Source organism: Hipposideros armiger, unplaced genomic scaffold (assembly GCF_001890085.2).
Source record: "Hipposideros armiger isolate ML-2016 unplaced genomic scaffold, ASM189008v1 scaffold_28, whole genome shotgun sequence".
NCBI classification, from domain to species: Eukaryota; Metazoa; Chordata; class Mammalia; order Chiroptera; family Hipposideridae; genus Hipposideros; species Hipposideros armiger.
In genome coordinates, this window is record NW_017731378.1 from 4,294,746 (window position 1) to 4,312,813 (window position 18,068).

The 18,068-nt window shown below is 44.9% G+C and overlaps 1 protein-coding gene across 10 annotated transcripts in view; it reads left to right on the plus strand.

Moving 5' to 3' along the window:
• Window positions 1-18,068, plus strand: part of SUFU (SUFU negative regulator of hedgehog signaling) — a 100,695-nt gene that overhangs the window by 25,726 nt on the left and 56,901 nt on the right. For all 10 annotated transcript variants that reach the window (XR_002123254.1, XM_019636443.1, XM_019636445.1 and 7 more), the window contains exon 3: window positions 4,594-4,730. Coding sequence is in view for 9 of the 10 variants with exons in the window: in XM_019636443.1 (XP_019491988.1) it covers window positions 4,594-4,730 (137 nt within the window). In the remaining variant the exon portion in view is untranslated. The remainder of the gene's footprint in view (window positions 1-4,593; window positions 4,731-18,068) is intronic.

Sequence of the window (18,068 nt, forward strand, 5' to 3'; positions counted from 1 at the left end):
CAGTATTCTAGTTTTTAAGAATTTAATCCTCATAACAACTCTGAAATAGATATTGTTACTATTATTATCTCCATTTTATAGGTGAGGTAACTGAGACACAGAGAGATCTTGCCCGAGGTCACACAGCACTAAGAAGATGGTCTTTGGAGTCAGGCAGACCTCAAGTCTGAGCTCCATGGCTGGCGGTGTGACTTATGGAATATTACTTAAACTCGCTCAAGTGTCTTTTCTTTTCACATATTAATTAAATGAGGATAACCATGGCTGAGTCAAAGAGTTATTGGATAATTAAATGCTGTGACATAAGAAAAATGCTTAGTCCAAGGCTTCAAACTTAGTAAGTGTTCATAGTTTATCATAGTGGTTATTAATAGGTAGACCCAGCTTACTTGGGGTGGTTGGCCCTGCCTCCCCTAGCATTTAGTTGTATCTGAGATGCTGGCTTTTTTAAAAGATTTTATTGGGGAATTGGAGAAGGGGAACAGGGCTGGGGAATTGGGGAAAGGAAACAGCCAAGTTGCTGTCCTTCAGTCTTAGTTGTGGAGGGCGCAGCTAGCTCAGCTCCAAGTCCAGTCGCCATCTGGCTGCCCGTTGGTAGCTCGCAGCCGCTCAGCTCAATGTGCCGGGTTCAGTGTTAGTTGCGGGTGGGCATAGCTCACCATCCCATGCGGGTGCCGAACTGGCAACCTTGTTGTTAGGAGCATGTGCTCTCACCAGCTGAGCCATCCTGCCACCTGTTGACAACTCAGCAGCAGCTCAACTCAGGCTCAGCTCACTGGCCCATGTGGGAATCGAACTAGCGACCCTGTTGCTCAGAGCTCGCACTCTTAACCAACTGAGCCACTCCGCTGGCCCCTGTTTATTTAAGATATAATTCGCATACCATGAAATTTTCCCTTTTAAAATGTACAATTCAGTGGTTTTTAGTATATCCACAAGGTTATACAGCCATCATCACTATTTAATTCCAGAACATTTCCATCACCACCCCCCAAAGAAACTCTGTACCCATTAGCAGCCACTGCCACATTCTTTCCTCCACTTAGTCCCTGGAAACCACTAATCTACTTTCTGTCTATGGATTTGTCTATTCTGGACATTTCACGTAAATGAAATCATACAGTATGTGGCCTTTTCTGGCTTCATTCACTTACCATGTTTTCAAGGTTCATCCATGTTGTAGCAAGTATCACTACATCATTCCTTTTTATTCCATTGTATGAATATGCTACATTTTGTTTATCCATTCATCCATTGATGACATTGAGTTGCTTCCATTTCTTGCCTATTATGAATAGTACTACTGTGAATATTAGTGTACAGGCTTTTGTGCGAACATATGGTTTCAGTACTCTTGGTTATATACCTAGGAGTGGAACTGTTGGGTCATATGGTAACTCCATGTTTAACTTTTTGAGGAACTGCCCAACTGTTTCACAAAGCAGTTCCACCATTTTACAATCCCACCAGCAGTATATGAGTGTTCCAGTTTCTCTGCATCTTCGCCAACATTTATTGTCCATCTTTTATTTTAGCCATCCTAGAGTGTGTGAAGCAGCCCCTCATTGTGGTTTTGATTTGCATTTCCCCAATAATAATGGTGTTGAGCACGAGATGCCAACTTTTAGGTCAACCCTTTCTGCCCACCCCAACTGTTGTGTTTCCTCCAGAGAGCCTCTCCTATTTAGCTTCTGCCTGGAGTTAGCAGTCATTTTGGCCTCTTGGAGGCTGAGTGATACCTTCTTAGCCAGATGCTTTGCGAGAGACCTTTGGGCGGGTTCCAGGGGTCGGGCAACTGTGTTTCGAATTCAAGGCACGCGTTCTTCCTGTAGGCAGGTTTGCTGTTACTCTTGAGCCTGGCACGACCATTCCTAGGCTCGCCAAACCGCTGAGACAAAGCCATCCTCTCCCCTGGACACCTCAATGAGTAGGATCAGAATTCTTGAACTGGAAACAATTTTCAGACACCATCTCATTCATCCTTTTGCAACGAGACAGAGTCACTCATCCCTCCCTACCAGACTGGGGATAATCTGTAATGTATTCTTTTAAAAAACCCCTGTAGGAAGAAATCCCACAGGTCCCCTTTACCACAAGCCAGCCAGTATTTTAGCAGCTTTCTGTGTTAGAAAAATTCTTTGCTCTGACCCAGATCCCACCTTCTGCCAATTTCCTCTCATGCTTTCCTTTCTTGGAGGATGTGAGAGACAGCTGCTCCCTAAGAGGGGCTTTGGTCAGACAAAACCTCTTTGGCTAGAGAAGCCCTCACGTGAGGAAGTACAGACCAAGCCAGCCCCCTCCAGGGGACTTTAAAGACTGAATGACTTTGCCACTTGGCTATTGCCTGGGCATCCTGCCTTGAAAAAGAGACCTGACAGGCTCCAGGTTGTATGTTTATCCTGAGGCTGTGCCATTCCAAACTCATGTTTCAGAGTTTCGAGGATGTGTCCAGCCCGCCTGGTGGGTGGTAATCAAATGCAGGTGGAGACCATCTGGCCAGGTCCCTCCTAGCCAGCCCTGTGAGGGCTGGCCTGTCCACCACAGAGCTGGCCCAGAAAGCACCCTGTGTGGGGGCAGACAGCATATACATGCATGTGTGTGCATGCATATCCACACATGCGTGTGCATGTGTGCACAGCCCTCCTTAGAGAGGTGGTGCCGCTTGGATGCATATGATTTCTCTTTCTGCATCTGAGGTTCTCCCCATTGCGCATCCTGTGGAACGTGCTTCTTTGAGTCTGTTTCTCAAGTTTTTGCGGTTAGAAATCATGTATTTTTCTTGGCCCATGATGAAAGCCCTGGAATAATGTTCTAATACATTTTACAAAGCTGCCTCTAATTGGTGGCTGCTTGAAATCTTCCCTTTGACTTATGACCCATCTCCTTTTGTAGAGTTTTAACCCCGAGTCAGTCTTACATTCCTCAGGTTTTCATACTCCTCTCACACCTGCAGCTCTTGGGAGGCAGTTCTTCCAGCCTCAGTTTGCTTAGCTATCCCCTCAGCCTCCCTGCATGGAATGGCCCCCAAATAGGGCAGCTCAGCAAGGAAAGAAAACAGCTAATACTGCGTGCTGTCTTCTGGCGTGTTCTCCAAAATTCTAGGTGTATACCTTCAAAATGGATTCTGTTTCCCACATTGCTAGATGCCCAGAGGAAATGCAAACTGTAGACATCTCCTTTGAATGTAATTGGGTATGATCATGGTGACTAAGGGTGGAGTCCTTTTCAGTCCTTTCGAGAACTTAGCTCTCAGAGATGACCTCCCTGCCCTAGCAAGTGCAGGAGGTGTGCGCTCACCCAGACCCACAGCAAGGCTAGGACTGGTGAGAGCTGAGACTTTGAACCTCATTGTCTCCAGTCTCTGGGCCTGGCCGCTTGAGGGGTGATGATGATGATTGTGGTGGTGGTGATGATGACAGAAAGATGCCATCTGGAATTTCAGGGTTGGGCCTTCAGAATTCTCCCCTCTGACCACCTGTTCTAGTAGCTTGGCTGGCAAGGAGGTGTGGGCTGTCATCTTAGTTTATGGTTTGTATTTGTATGCTGAGGAATTTACACGTGTATAATCATTATGGCTCATGCTTGTACAAGGCATAATTACTGAAAATTATATCATGAACATGTTTAACTTTTAACCCTTCCCATGCTGGCAGGCCTCCTGAGCTCTCAGAAACTCTCTGTTGGACACCTCCCTCACCTGAGGAGGTGTGTCATCCCCCAACCAGGCCTTGCTCTCTAATCCGTATCATTTCCGTTTCTGGCAGAAGTCCCTCTCAGGAGACTTGGGGCTCCTCAGTGTTTCCCAGCAGACAGGGAGGCAGGCGTCCTTGATTCATCGTCACTGTGTGAGTGTGGCCACAGAGGCAGTAACCCTCATCCTTCATGGCCACCTGGGGATGGGAAGGGAGGGCAAACCATGCTTCCTCAAGGTTCCAGTGACTGAAGAGTACACGCAGGTGCCAGGTTTCAGGAAGCGCACATGCCGATTGATGAGTGCCCAAGGGGTGCTGGGTTGCAGGAAGAATATGGGCCCCCCCAGTATTTGGAATCTGCCCTGGGATCCGTCTGCAAATGCTGAGTTTGGAGATCAGTCAGCCCAACCTGAGGATTGCACCCTTGTGGGGCTGGGTGGAGGTGGAAGCAGAGAAAGGGCCTTGTCCTCACACAGCATACAGTAGGACCTGTGTTCTTAGCAAACGAAGTGGGTGCTTATTAACAGCTTGAAGGAATATGAAGTGTCAATAAGGAAGATTTTCAGTAATGGACCCTCAACACACAGAAAGGAATGTTCCAGAGCCACAAAATGTGGAACTTGTAATTGAGAGTGCCAGCAGGGGAATTTGATTGGCTGGGCCAAGGTCCTACACAAGTGCTGTAGCTGGCTGGTGGGTAAGGCTCGAGTTTTGGGTCCTTCCAGGCTATCAAGCCCTGTAAGTTCTTCCTCCCTTCAAGGTTCACACCCTGGGAGACTCCTCTAACTACGGGGTTTGGATGCTGAGGCCACCAAGAATAAGGGAGAACTTTAGACTTTCAAAACAGTGTTTTTCCTAAGGTAGGTGAACTAAAAAAACACTTGTTTTTTATTCCTTTCAGATTTACAGGAACAGATGGACCTAGTGGTTTTGGCTTTGAGTTGACATTTCGTCTGAAGAGAGAAACAGGGGAGTCTGCTCCACCCACATGGCCAGCAGAGCTAATGCAGGGCTTGGCCAGATACGTGTTCCAGTCAGGTAAGAGCCCCAAGAGTTGACTGGTGTGGTCCTTTTGCCATGAGCCTGCTTGGCTTTGGGAACTCGCAAGTGTATTTTGATATCCTCAGAGTGACCTTTCCTGGGAGTGTTATACCCCATTTGTACCATGAGGGCGACTTGTTTTGCCTGGTGTTTTTGGGTGGGAAGCTACCTGGGCTGTGGAAGAGAAGGATATGTCACTATGACCTCTTGCAGCAACTGGGAGTCTGTGTCGCTGTTTTGACAACCCGAGCTCTTGTCGCAGTCTGCCAGCCGTGCTCCTGATTCCCAGGGAACCAAAGGCCACCTCGGCATGGAACTGACTGACTAGCTCTTTCTGTCTGCCCCATTCTCCATCATGAGGGCGGTCCTTGCTCCCTCTTGCCAGTGGCTTAACTATCTTTGTTTCTGGGGACACAAGCACACCTTGAATCTTGACTAAGGCTTGGGTTAACAGTAGAGGGTGGAGCAGAGATAAAGAATGCCAGAAGCTTGCTCCCTCACATTGTGAAGTGGAAGCTGGAATCAGGCAGGACCTTGACAGTCAGAAATATTGTTTGATTCAAATGATTCGGGTGCTCTCCAGGGGATGGTCCTGTGCTCCTGTAGCCCCTCTGGAGACTACTGACATGGAACCTGAAGTCGGACATTGTGCTGGCAACCTTGGTCGCCCGCTCTTGGCTCAGCCTGCTTGTAGAACTTCAGTGGGATGAAATGTTGGAGTCACACTTAGTACCTTTTATGGGGGGTTTCATATCATCTGAATGTTTGTGTGTGGCTAATTAATTGCTCAAAAACATTTCCTATATGACCTCAGATTTTGGTTCTTTGGTTTGGTAAGTATCCTTCAAATGAAGGCCAAGACACTTTACCCAACTCTGTTCTTTGACTGCTTATAGATAGGGCAGAGCAGCATGCAGGCCAGCGTCCCTCACAGTGGTCCTCAGACCCCCTGCATCAGGAGTATTGGAGAGTTTGTTGCAAACACATTCCTGGGCCCCTCAGGAGACCCCTGACCCTGAGTCTTTGGGGGTAAATATCCTAGATGCTTCTGGTAGAGAGGAAATTTGAAGAACCATAGATATGGCAGCTTCTTTTAAGTACAGTGACTTTTTTTTTTTTCCATCCTTGAATAGATTATAAATTGGAGGTTCAGTAGTCTTTGGGTTGAGCTCCTCTGCTATCATTCCAGACCCCTGGGAGTCAGTTGTTGGCAGGGTGGCTGTCATATAATGAGACTGGTACTTAACTACCACCTACCATTGTGTGTACTATGGGATAGTCCCGTTTTTGAGGCTATAGTGGTTCTTCTCTTAAGCAAGGGTTCCCAGCCTGGCTGCTCATGAGATCCCCTGGGGAGCTTGTAAACGTGCTGGTTCAGTTGGTCAGAAGTGGGACTAGGGCATCTGTTTCTTAACCAGCTCCCCAGGGGGTTCTAATGCAGCTGGTCTGGGGATGGTGTTCGGGCTCTGAAGAACGGTTGACCAGGAAGAAGTAACATTTACAGAGGCAGGGGAAGCAGGCTGCCTGAAGCAGCTGGCCCATGTGATTTGGTACTGTCCTTCTATGGTTTGAAGAATCTTTAAAATTGTGCCAAGAGTCTGCTGCGCGAGCCCTTGTGCTTCCCTCTCCCTTCTTGGGGTGCCTGAAGCTGACTTCGATATAGAACTGTCTTCGGGAAAATAGACTTCCCTTGATGTGGAATTTGATCTGCTATAGGAAAGGGGGCTCCAAAGACTAGGCAACATCTTGCTTACAAGACAGGTAACTCCCTGCCTACTGCTTAAGCCAGTGTATTTACATGTTTGTCTCTACTTAATGTGCTTGCTCAGGTGGATAGAGATCAGAGAAATGTAAAATAGGTAGGTGTTATGAATCACTGTCAGGTGGGGTCAAGCAGATGAACTTCTGAAATAGTTCTGATATTATAGTTATGAAATAATAATGCAAGTGAGTGAAAAAATAGGATTTGATTTGCAGGGGTTCATTTCACCCACGCCATAAACATCACTAGAGACCATTTTGCATTGCAAATGTGATCATCGATTCAGGCAGTTTGTCAACAGATACTAAAACCATTGAATAAAAAGATTGTTGGGGAACAAGATATTCACAAGGACTTGAAAAATATCCCTCTACAGATTACTTATTTATTACACAGAGAAAAAGAATTCCTTCACAATGAAAAGATGTGGGTGGACATCACCATAACCAAGTGATCAAATGTAGCAATACCAATAATGGAAGAAATTAATACTATGTACCTCCTTCTATGTTGCATGTGAAGTATAAATCATCAACTATGTAGCACTTTCCCAAAAATGTTTCACCTGAATTGAATCATGAGCAAACAGTCAGACAATTCCATATTGTGCATTTTACAAGACAACTGCCTGGACTCTTAAAAAATGTCAGTGCTATGCAAGATATAAAAAGGGAGGGGGCGGGGGCGGTCCCAGATTAAGGGAAACATGACGGTTTAAATGAACTCATGATCCTTGATTGGATTCTAAATTGTAAAAATAAAAAGGTCGTTTTTAGGGCAATTGGAAAAATACTATTTAGATGATGGTATTATACAACTGAAATTCCTTGGGTGAGATATGGTATTATGGTTATATAGGATAATGTCCTTATTCTTAGGTGATAAAAGCTGAAGTATTTGTGAGTACAGTGACATGATGTCTGCAACTTAATTTTCTAACAATTCAGCAAAATAAAGTGTCTGTATGTGGAGAGAGAGATGAGAAAGCAAATGTGGCAAAATTTGACAACTGGTGAATCTAGGTGAAGGGCATATGGGTATTCATTGTACTGTCCTTCTAACCTTCTAAGTTTTCAAAATAAAAAGCTGTGGCTGTTTCCTGAGTGTCTATTGACTGGTGTGTGTTCCACAGTCCCTTCTGCACTGATGGTCCTTTTATGGTGGCTCTAATGTGACGGCTGTGGTTTGTGCCTACAGCTCACCTCAGACATTTCGCAGCAGCAGCAGGATGACTACAGTCCTAAAAGTATAACACTTGATTTTGTTTTCCAGGTTTTCTGTATTTTACTACTTGATTTTACTACTTGAAGAATAGCTAAAACCAATCTAAAGTTCTCTTTGGAACATGGCAGGGAATAATAGTATTATCTAAATAATGGGGAAATGATAAAGAAAGGTATATGGTAACTGATGTAAGATAGAAGGAGACCATGGCTGTGGGCCTAAATGGTGAGAACAAGAGCTAACATTTAGTGCTGTCTTCTACGAGCCAGGCACGATTGTAAGTGCTCATTTAATACGCAGTAAAGCCCTGTTAGTTAGACACTGTGTCAGCTTCACAGTGCCAGCTTCACAGTTGCAGAGAGCAAGACAGAACGGAGAGGTGAAGTAGCATGTTCAAGATCACACATCTAACAGGTACAAAGGCAAGATTCGAGCCCAGGCAGTGTAGCTCTTAATGCCACTCTCTGAACCATGATGCATGTTGCCTGTAGCTCAGCTGATGTCTGGGCTGCTGGATCAGGCTGGACAGTGAGATTTGAGAATCATCCACATGGGTGATTGCACTGGTTCACATGGCCTCTGAGCTCCATGGTGCCTCGCTTGGGTGTTCTGGAACATTTGGAAAATAGAGGAGGGCAAAAGCCATTCATGATGCTACCCAAATCCTTTCATCCTGTAACTTTTTATTCATGAATATATGTGTATTAAAAGTACAGCTTGGGCCGACTGAGTGGTGCGTTGGTTAGGAGCTGGCTTGGGATGCCAGCTCTGAGCAACAGGCCCCCGGTTTAGATCCCACATGAGGGCCAGTGACGCTGCGCCCTCTACAGCTAAGATGGTGAACAACAGCTCGACCTGGAGCTGGGCTGCCGTGAGTCACTGGCGATGGCATAGGCTGCAGTGAAGCTGCAGTGGGCTGCCATAAGCTACCGTGAGTGGCTGGCAGCCAGGATGAGCTGCCAAGAGCTGCTGTGAGCGGCCGTCCAGTGGCCGGCGACTGATCTGCCTCACTCGGGAAGAGCGCAATGATAATACCAACATGGGCCAGTGAAGTGACATCCTCCACAACTAGACTGAAGAACAAAAGGACAGCAACTTGTCTGTTCCCCTTCCCCAATTCCCCAATGCTGTTCCCCTCCCCCAGTGCCCCAAATTAAAAAAAAAAAAGTACAGCTGATGAGTTTTCACAAACTGAACACACCCATGTAACTAGCACCTAAATCAAGAAACAGTCTAGTTCTCCAGAAACCTCCCTTGTGCTTCCTTTTAATCTTTTTTTTTTTTTTCCTATTTCACTGCCTAGTACAGGTTCGAGTACAGGTCCTTGTTGGTAACAGGTTAAGTAGCGCCCATTTCCATTCCTCTCCCCCATACTGTCTGCCATCCTGCATGTGACTGCCAGGCAGCATAGCATAATGGTTAAGTCTGGCCCCTGGACCCAGACTGCCTGCATTCTTATCTCAGCTCTGCCAGTTACTACCTCCTGACTTTGGGCAACATAACCCATTTACTCATCTATAAAGCAGGATAATAATAGTAGCTACACATGAAGTTATTGAGAGGATGAAGTGACTTAATACCTGTAAAGCATTTAGAACAGTGCCTGATATGTAGTAAGAACTATACAGTGTTACCTGCAATTATTATTATTATTATTGTCTTTAAAAAACTTGATATGGATTGAGAAGGTAGATATCTTGGTCTTTTTTTTTTTTCTTTCTTTTTTTACAGTGACAATAAAGACTCCATTTAACAGTAAAACCCTGTTAGGAAGGAAATGCCTTGCTTATCCCTGAATCAGATGCCTGCCTCAACTGATATGATGACATTTGGTACCATTTTTTTCTCCCACACAGAAAGTGAATAATAGTACTACAAATAAAATTACCTTGTTTTGTTCATCACTTTATACAAACAAAAAACAGATTCTGTTCAACTGTGGCTTCTTGATTTATGTAGTCGACAGCACCTGTAAAGTCTTATACAAATCCAGGCCTATTCTAAATGCTGTAGAGCCCATGCAGTTTAGGGGACCTTGTAGTAAATCCTTTCATAATGTGAAGAATCTTTTCACAGTGTGAATAATTGCCCCCTATTGTCACTGTTTTGTAAGACTGGGCTTAGGCCTTTCAGGTGTTCTCAGAGCAGAGCACACACCTGATGCTACAGAGAGCCTCCCTTGTGATGTGTAGGCATTGCCATACCCCCGAGTGGTTACACCCTACAAGGGTTACACAGACGCTATTATACAGAACATGTATTTTGTGTTTGATGTGTACATAGATATACCTACATGTGTAACTAGCAGTGTAGTTGTTTGCTGATCTTGCTTCTCCTGTGCTGTCCACCTTCAATTAGGCGACTTTATGTGGAGCCCCACGCCCATTTGCATGTGAGAGCATGCTGAGCAGTGTCATCTAGTAAATGCAATGCTTAGACCTGCTTTTCCAGATCTAAATGGCATCCCCAGCTTTACCATCCAGGCTTGGAAATAGCGTCAGGGCAGTGGTAGGCAAGGGAAAGAGGATGACCAGACTCTGGGGGGTTTAGTGGGGTGTGGTGATGCCCACACCTGGCCAGGCGGCTGTGTGAGGCTGCCCCGAAAGCCTCTCTGAGAAATGACTCAGAAAGGTCCTGTAACTTAGCCCCACAGTGCTGGAGGATGGTTACGTTTTGATTTTCTCAGAGGTGGGAAGATGAGCTGTCGAGACAAGGAAGTCGAAATGAGAGAGGCCTGGGAAAGAATATCCAGAGAAGGTGAAGGATTCAAGATGGGGGCGGGGGCAGGTTAGTGTTTATTTTAGTTGGGACGCTTCTAGTTATAAGAACATGATGGAAATCTAACTCAAACTACCTTAAACAATAACAGACTTCATTGGCTCAGGTAACTGGGACGTCCAGGGTTTCAGGCATGGCTTGACCTATAGTTCAAACAGTGTCCTCAAGGCTCTGACTCATGTGTTGGTCTTGTACTGCAGACTGACTCTCCCCATGTGCCAGGAAAGACGAACACCCCAGTTAGAGTTTCTGGTTCTTTTAGTTTGTAGTCCCAGCAGGCAAAAGGCTTTTTTCTTCCAACATTCCTACATTAATCCTGGGGAAGGGCTCAGATTAGTTCTGCCTCGGTCATGTGACCACCCTGGTTGGTGGTGGTGGTCCAGATGGAAAACCAGGATTTATGTTTAAAGTTCTCCCCCCTCACTTCCAACCACATGGAGTTGGAGAGAAGGCCTCTAAAACAAAGGGTAACTACTGGCAGAAAAAGAATAGGTATAGTTCTGGGTGGGCCAGATCAGTTGCTCTCACGGGCTGTATGGGCATCTATTATCTCAGTAATTGTGATATGCAGTTATGCTTGGAAGTCGAATTGTTAGAGAATGCATAGATGGAGCGGGCACCTTTTCTTCTGTCTTGATATATCTGTTGGGATGGTTTTGACTATAAGCAACAGAACACCCTGACTAAAATGGCCTAACAGTAAGGGCACTTGACATAGCAAGTCATCTGGAGGTGGAGCGGTTCCAGGATTGGTTGTCATTTGTTCGGCAATGTTGTTAAGGACCTGAGTTCTTTCTAACTTCCTGCCCTGCCTTCCTCAGCACTGTGGCTTGTCTTTTTAAACCAGTTCCCTCATATTCCAAAGGTGGCTGCCATAATCCCTAGCATCCTGGAATCACACTGGACAGAGTCCATCAGCAGTAAATGAGACATTTCTGTCCTTTTTCTCTTTTAAGGACCAATCAAAACCTCCACAGAACTGCCCTCATTGACCTTGTATCTCGAGACTAGAGTTATGTCTGGAAAGTGAGACAATCTCATTGGTTTATTAATCAGTATCGACCTCCTAGGGCTGGGGATGGGCTCTGGTTCCCTGAAGGTCATGGCCAAAGAAAGACAGAGGGAATACATTTGGTTTCTGTTAATAAGGAGAAGAATGACCACCAGGTGGGCAAAACAGTGTGTGCACTCCCACCCAAGAAGCCCCAGCCCTGCCTGGGGTCAGAGGAACCTTGCATGTTGACCAGGTCGCTGGGCCAGTACAAAAGTGTCATGTGCAAAGGGAAAGGGTGGCTGACATTGTTTTACCTGCTGCAGCAGATTTATTGTAGAACCAAATCCAGCCTCCAGCATGAATCATTTGGAAAGTTCTGCAGTAAATACATCAGTAATTTCACTAGTAGACACTTCAACTTCTTTCTTTCCTACCTTGCAGCCAGTTTCTCTTATATCCCCCATTCCCTTTTAATTTTATGATCAGCTTATTCTTTCTTCTCAGATTGCCAGTGACTGCTCCCCTGCCCCCGACCCTCTGGGTTTCATTATAGAGAAACCAGTCCCCAACTCAGCAGGGCTTGATTTCTCAGCTGCCTTTAGAGTTCTGCTGGAGAGGCTGTCTGCTCGGTTCCGCCATTGGTAGGCCTTAACCACAAATTCCAAGGCAATTTCACTTGAGTTTTAGGAGAAACGTGGCCCCCCAACCTTGTAACTGACACTGTGGAAATTCAAGTGCCTTCACTTGCTGCTGTTTAATGGCAACCTCATGACATGTGCTGAGTCAGCTCAATCTGTGATTCAGGCCCAAGAAGGAAGACAGGCAGCATGCGTGAGCATCCTGAGGCTGACTGAGCTCTGTGGTACTGACAGATGAACAGCAACAGAGATTTTTTTGTTTAACATTTTCTTCCCTTTTCCTCTTTATAAAAGAAATACTTGCTCATTATAAAAGCTGAAACAGAAAATACGACACAGAAAGTGAAAATCCTTCATAATTTATTCCTCCACTGGGACAAGGTTGGTGTTCCTATTTCCAGATTTTCTTTCAAGGCATATATATCTATATGGAATTATCGTTATTTTATAAAAATGGACCGTGCTTTTCAGACTGTTTTGCACCTAGTTTTTTTTTTACTTGAAATTGTTTTGACATCTTCCCATGTCAATATGTTCTTTCTGACTGCACACCATTTTTGTTATCTAGATATATTATGACTTATTTAATCAGTCTCCTGTTGTTGGGCATTTGGGTGATTTCCAGTTTTTCCTACCACAAACCTGCAGTGTGCATCCTTGTATATGTGTGTCTTTGCACTTTTTAAGCATTTCTCTGTGATAAATTCCCAGAAGTAGGATCGCTAGGTTAAGGGAAATGAACATTTTACATGTTAATAGACACTGCAGATGAATGATTGTATTATATAATAATACCAGTGTTATCATTCCAGTAAATGTCATAATTGTTTTCAACAAACAACAGAATGATTATTATTTAAGATTATATTTATAGTACCAAAGTCCTCTCCGGAGTCCCTGAGAATTGGTCCCCTTTCTTAGGTTACTTGGCCTGAGAGACATTGTTAGTTCATGTTAAATGGCATACATTTGGGTTTAGGAGAGACAGGAAGCGCTTATACAGTGTCTCATACCGTTTAGATTTAGCACAGGAACCCATCCATCAAGTTTCCTGTCTCTGAAGTTGGAAGTGGTGAGGGACACAGCCTAAGCCTCAAGTCAGAGAGGCTTTTCCAGATATTGACAGCAGGTCAAGCTTTCTATAAAGAATCTCAATGAGTCGTCGTGTTTTCTTGAGTTTTTGCCTCCTCCTACCTTTTCTAAAGTGAAATTACACATGCAGTTCAGACTTTTGCTGTTGAAGCCTTTTTTTTTTCTTTTTACTTGCTTTTTAAATAGTTAAAAGTAAGTAAATAAATCAGTAGTTATTGAGCACCAACCAGTGGAGAGAGACACTGACAACACAGGCGAAAAAATATTTGATTCCATGAGATGGCTGAAAGGGCACGATCAGCGTGCTCCAGAAGAATAAGGCGGTGGACTCCTTTTAGATTGTGGAGTCGGGCAAGGGCAGGACCAAAGGCAAAGAGTGAGAAGAAGGATTTTTTTGGCAGAGGGAACAGCATGCGGAGGCCCCTAAGGAGGGAAAGCGCTTGAGGAATATGAGGACCTTGAAGAAGGCTTGTGTGGCTAGAGGCCAAGCAGGCCTGGGAAGGTGCTGGCCTTGCATTTGCACTCAGATCCGTGATGAAGAGTCTGGATTTGATTCTGAGGGCAGTGGAAAGCTGCAAAAAAGCATTTTAAGGGGGAAGGTGAAATGATCAATTTGGGGAGTGAAAAACTGCCTTTTTAAAAAATTAAGACATGCTTGGATTTGAGGTGTTTGAGACTTTCTGCCTGCATTTTAGGAGTGGCTCTTCCCTAGAATGTGCTGGGGTTGTCGCAGCACTTGGAACATAGCCTTCAGAGTCACGAATTCTTCTCATTCTAATCCTTGGGACTTTAGTGCTCTATAATCTGGCTCCCAGCCTGCCTTCCCTGAGGCTGTCTAGTCTAGGGAGGGGACCCCTCTTCTTTCTTGGTGCTGTTAGCCTCCACATACCTATGCGCATAGCATGCCACAGGGCTCTTTTTTTCAGATCCAGGAGGTAGAAGGGTTTTCTGTCCTCCTCCCTGCTCTGCAGGTAAGTGAAGGAAGTCAGGAAGATTAAGGAGTTTAGGGCATGTCCCAAGGTGTGAGATATGGCTAGCCTGCAGTTCAGCTTCTCATCAGCAGCTTACCTGGCTTTCTCCTCTGCATGTCCCCAGTATCTGTGGTCTTAATATCTGTGCCTCAAGTCAAGTTTTCTGAAGGGAGATGCTCCATCATTCCAGTGAGAGCTGTCGAGTTCGCTCGTTTCCTGGTTTGGATACGCTGCCCATTGCTCCAGTCTGCTAACTGAAGCCAAATGGAGCTGCCTGGTTATATTAATATCATTTTTCTTCCTCATACTCTTTTTTATTTTCCTGACGTTTCTTGCCCTTAGCCTGATTTATCCTCTTTTCTAGTTGCTATGGATCTGTAAAATATTTTCCTTTTCATCTGTTAGTAATACTGACCACAACTATAAAGCAAAACAATCTCTGATTTCTCTGCACTCTCCCAAGATTTTAGATTGATAGGTGAAAGATTGTGTTCCTACTCTACTGAAGAAAACCAGATCAGCCCCTCAAAAATGAGCTTATGCCCTAAAATGTAAGTGATTTGCATGTGAATTAGAATCTAGTCAGGATCAAAATTTGGGTGTTTTTAGGAAAGACTTTAACCCAGAGAGCAGAGGTTGGCAAAGTACAGCCTGTGGGCCAAGTCCTGATGGCCACCTGTTTTTGTAAATAAACTTTTGTCGGAACACAGCCATGCCCGTTACATATTATGTGTGGCTTGTTTTGTGCTACAGCAGCAGAGCTGAGTAGTTAAGACAGAGACTGTTTATACGGCTCTCAAAGCCTAAAATATTTTATATCTGGCCTCTTACTGAAAGAAGTCTGCCTTAGAGAGTGTTTTCTACTTCTGAATAATGACCCAAGTGGAGAGATGGCCGTCTTTAAATCTCTGTGAAATATCCAGAGGCTTTATGAAATTAATTACCTTAGCTGGGGCCTGTGCCCTGGTCCATGATAGAGGGATTATAGTGCCTAGAGGTTTGTTGGAGGAGGGGGAATTCACCTCCTGCTGAGCTGCTGCATGATTTGAGGCAAATTCCCTTAGCTTCCCCACTTTCTCCAGTGGGGCTGCAGTGGGCTGCCATGAGCTGCTGTGAGCAGCCGTCCAATGGCCGGCGAGCGATTGCCTCACCTGGGAAGAGCGCAGTGATAATACCAACACCTGCCAGTGAAGTAACGTCCTCCATAACTAGACTGAAGAACAAAATGACAGCAACTTGTCTGTTCCCCTTCCCCAATTCCCCAATAAAAATCTTTTTAAAAAACCAAAACAAAAAAAACATATTGCAGGAAAAAAGGAAACAGGTTTAAAAGAACAAAAAAGAAGTATGTTACAACACTGTATAAGGTTGGGTCCTAATCCTGTTTACAGTATGTACATTCCACATGGACAATTGGAAGCGATACATGAGGATACTCACAGAGGCCCTCCTAGGGTGATGGGGTTATGACTTATTGTTGTTTTCCTGTTGATTCTTTAATGCCATTTAAAATTTTTCTTTATAGAACATAGGTGTATTATCAGAAAAGAAAAACCAAAAGGATAACCATGACTGAATTTTCCAGAGAACTTCCCAGAGGCGAGGACAGTGAGCCCCGAGAAGCAGCCGCAGGCCATTACCACAGGACAAGTCCCCACCTCAGGGTGGGTGCTCTGGTGCGGCTATTAGAACAGCTTTGAACACCATGCAGTGATCTGCCAGTGTGAGGGGTCCTGCTTTCTTGCCCTGTTTCTTCATAGCTCTCAGTGGGAACTGAATGGCTCCCCTAAGCCAGGCACAGCTCTGCTCTAGCTTCCCTGGCAGTGGGGCTTTTCATAGAGCCCCTTTTCCAGGAATATGAGAGTTGAAACTAGAACCGGAGAGGAACCAAGGGAACTTGGGTGCTTTTCAAGAGGGATTGCAGCAAGCCCAGGCGATGGGTGGGTGGTTATTTTGCTGGCATGTAGCGGGTACCTCTGAAACAGAAGTGGGGTGGCCTTCCTCAGCCTTGTCCTGCTTGGCCCAATGGAAGCTACATACCTGGGGCACTGCTCTGGGGCAGGGAGGCATCTCTGGCTCAGGCTGCAGCCCAGTGTCCTGGCCTTCCTGAGCCCTGGCTTAGCTTTGGCAGTCCCTCTTTGGGTTTCAAGATTTAGGGAGAACAGGGCACTTATCAACTTCTGGACCAGGAGGGCATACGTGGTCCAGCATGGTGAACTGAACCCAGGAAGCCTTTGCCCTCTTCGCTGGGCCACTCAGATCATACATGCATGCATTGTGTTCTGTCCTGGCTGATGCACTTTTATTCCCCCCCAAAAAATAATGATTGCTTTTCCAGTTTAAAAAAAAACAAATGATGCTTAAAAAAATCCAGGCTATGTTGAAAACATGAAAAAAGCAAGTCATGGAACAATGGGAAGAGTGCGGTTGCATTTTTACTTAAAAAAAAATTAATTTGATTGTTATGCTTAGAAGAAAATCTTGAATACATGTCAAGCAATAATAGTGGCTATATCTGAAAAATGGTACTGATGGGAAAAAAGTTTCATTTTTTACTTTATACACTTGTCTATTGTTTGATTTTTTTTTTTTTAAGATTTTATTGGGAAACTGGGGGAGGGGAACAGACAAGTTGCTGTCCTTTTGTTCTTCAGTCTAGTTGTGGAGGACATCGCTTCACTGGCCCATGTTCGTATTATCATTGCGCTCTTCCCGGGTGAGGCAGATCGGTCGCCGGCCACTGGAAGGGCACTAACGGCGGCTCACGAAAGCTCACACCCGCTGCTGACCAGCCCCACTGCAGCCTACGCCATCTCGGGCGACTCACACAGCCTAGCTCCAGGTCGAGCTGTTGATCACTGTCTTAGCTATAGAGGGTGCAGCATCACTGGCCCTGATGTGAGATCCGAACCAGGGCCCTACTGCTCAGAGCTGGTGTCCCAAGCCAACTCCTAACCAATGCACCACTCAGGCGGCCCTTGTTTGAATTTCTTATAATAAGCCTTTATTATTATACTTTATAATTTAAATAAATATAGAACTGAAATGAAAAATAAACATTATCTAAATCCTAGACTCTGAGATAGCCACTCTTAACATTTAGTTACAATACTTGTAGACATGTCTCTATGCATAAAATAATTAGACAGTTTTAGTAACTTAACATTGTCCATTTTAGTATGCTTTTTTTCCCAGCATCATGTCATGGAAGCCCTTCACAATAGAGATCAATAGCCATGTTTGTAATGGTTGTAAAGTGTTGCATTGTTTGATAGTGACAGGAAAATGCAGTTTTCCTCTACTACTTTACTCTCTCACGTGACCAGATGTGTGGATTTTCCACACCAAGCAATTCTCCAGTTCTCTGCGGACACCACTTGGGTGTCCTACCATTCAGTTCAGTTCTGACACTATCTATTAACATCAGATCTCACAAGTAAGGGCTCAGTTTCATAAGACTGCCCCCCCTTCCGACATAAGTCCCAGGTTGTCACCTATACTTCTGACTGACCAGCTATAAATTGGGGTTCCCATAACCTTCTCCTCAGGTTTGATAATTTCTAGAACAGCTACCAGAACTCAGGAAAACAACTTACTTACTTACTAGATTACTGGTTTATTATAAAAGGATACAACTCAAGAACAGCCAGATGGAAGAATTGCATAGAGCAAGGCCTGTGAGATGGAGTGTGGAGCTTGCATGCCTTCTACAGGTTTGCCACCCTCCCAGCACCTCCATGTATTCACCAACCTGGAAGCTCTCTGAACCCCATACTTTAGGGCTCTTTATGGAGGCTTCATCATGTAGGCATGATTGATTATTATCTCAATCACCAGTCCCTGTCCCCTCCCTGGAGGATGAGGGGTGAGGCTGAA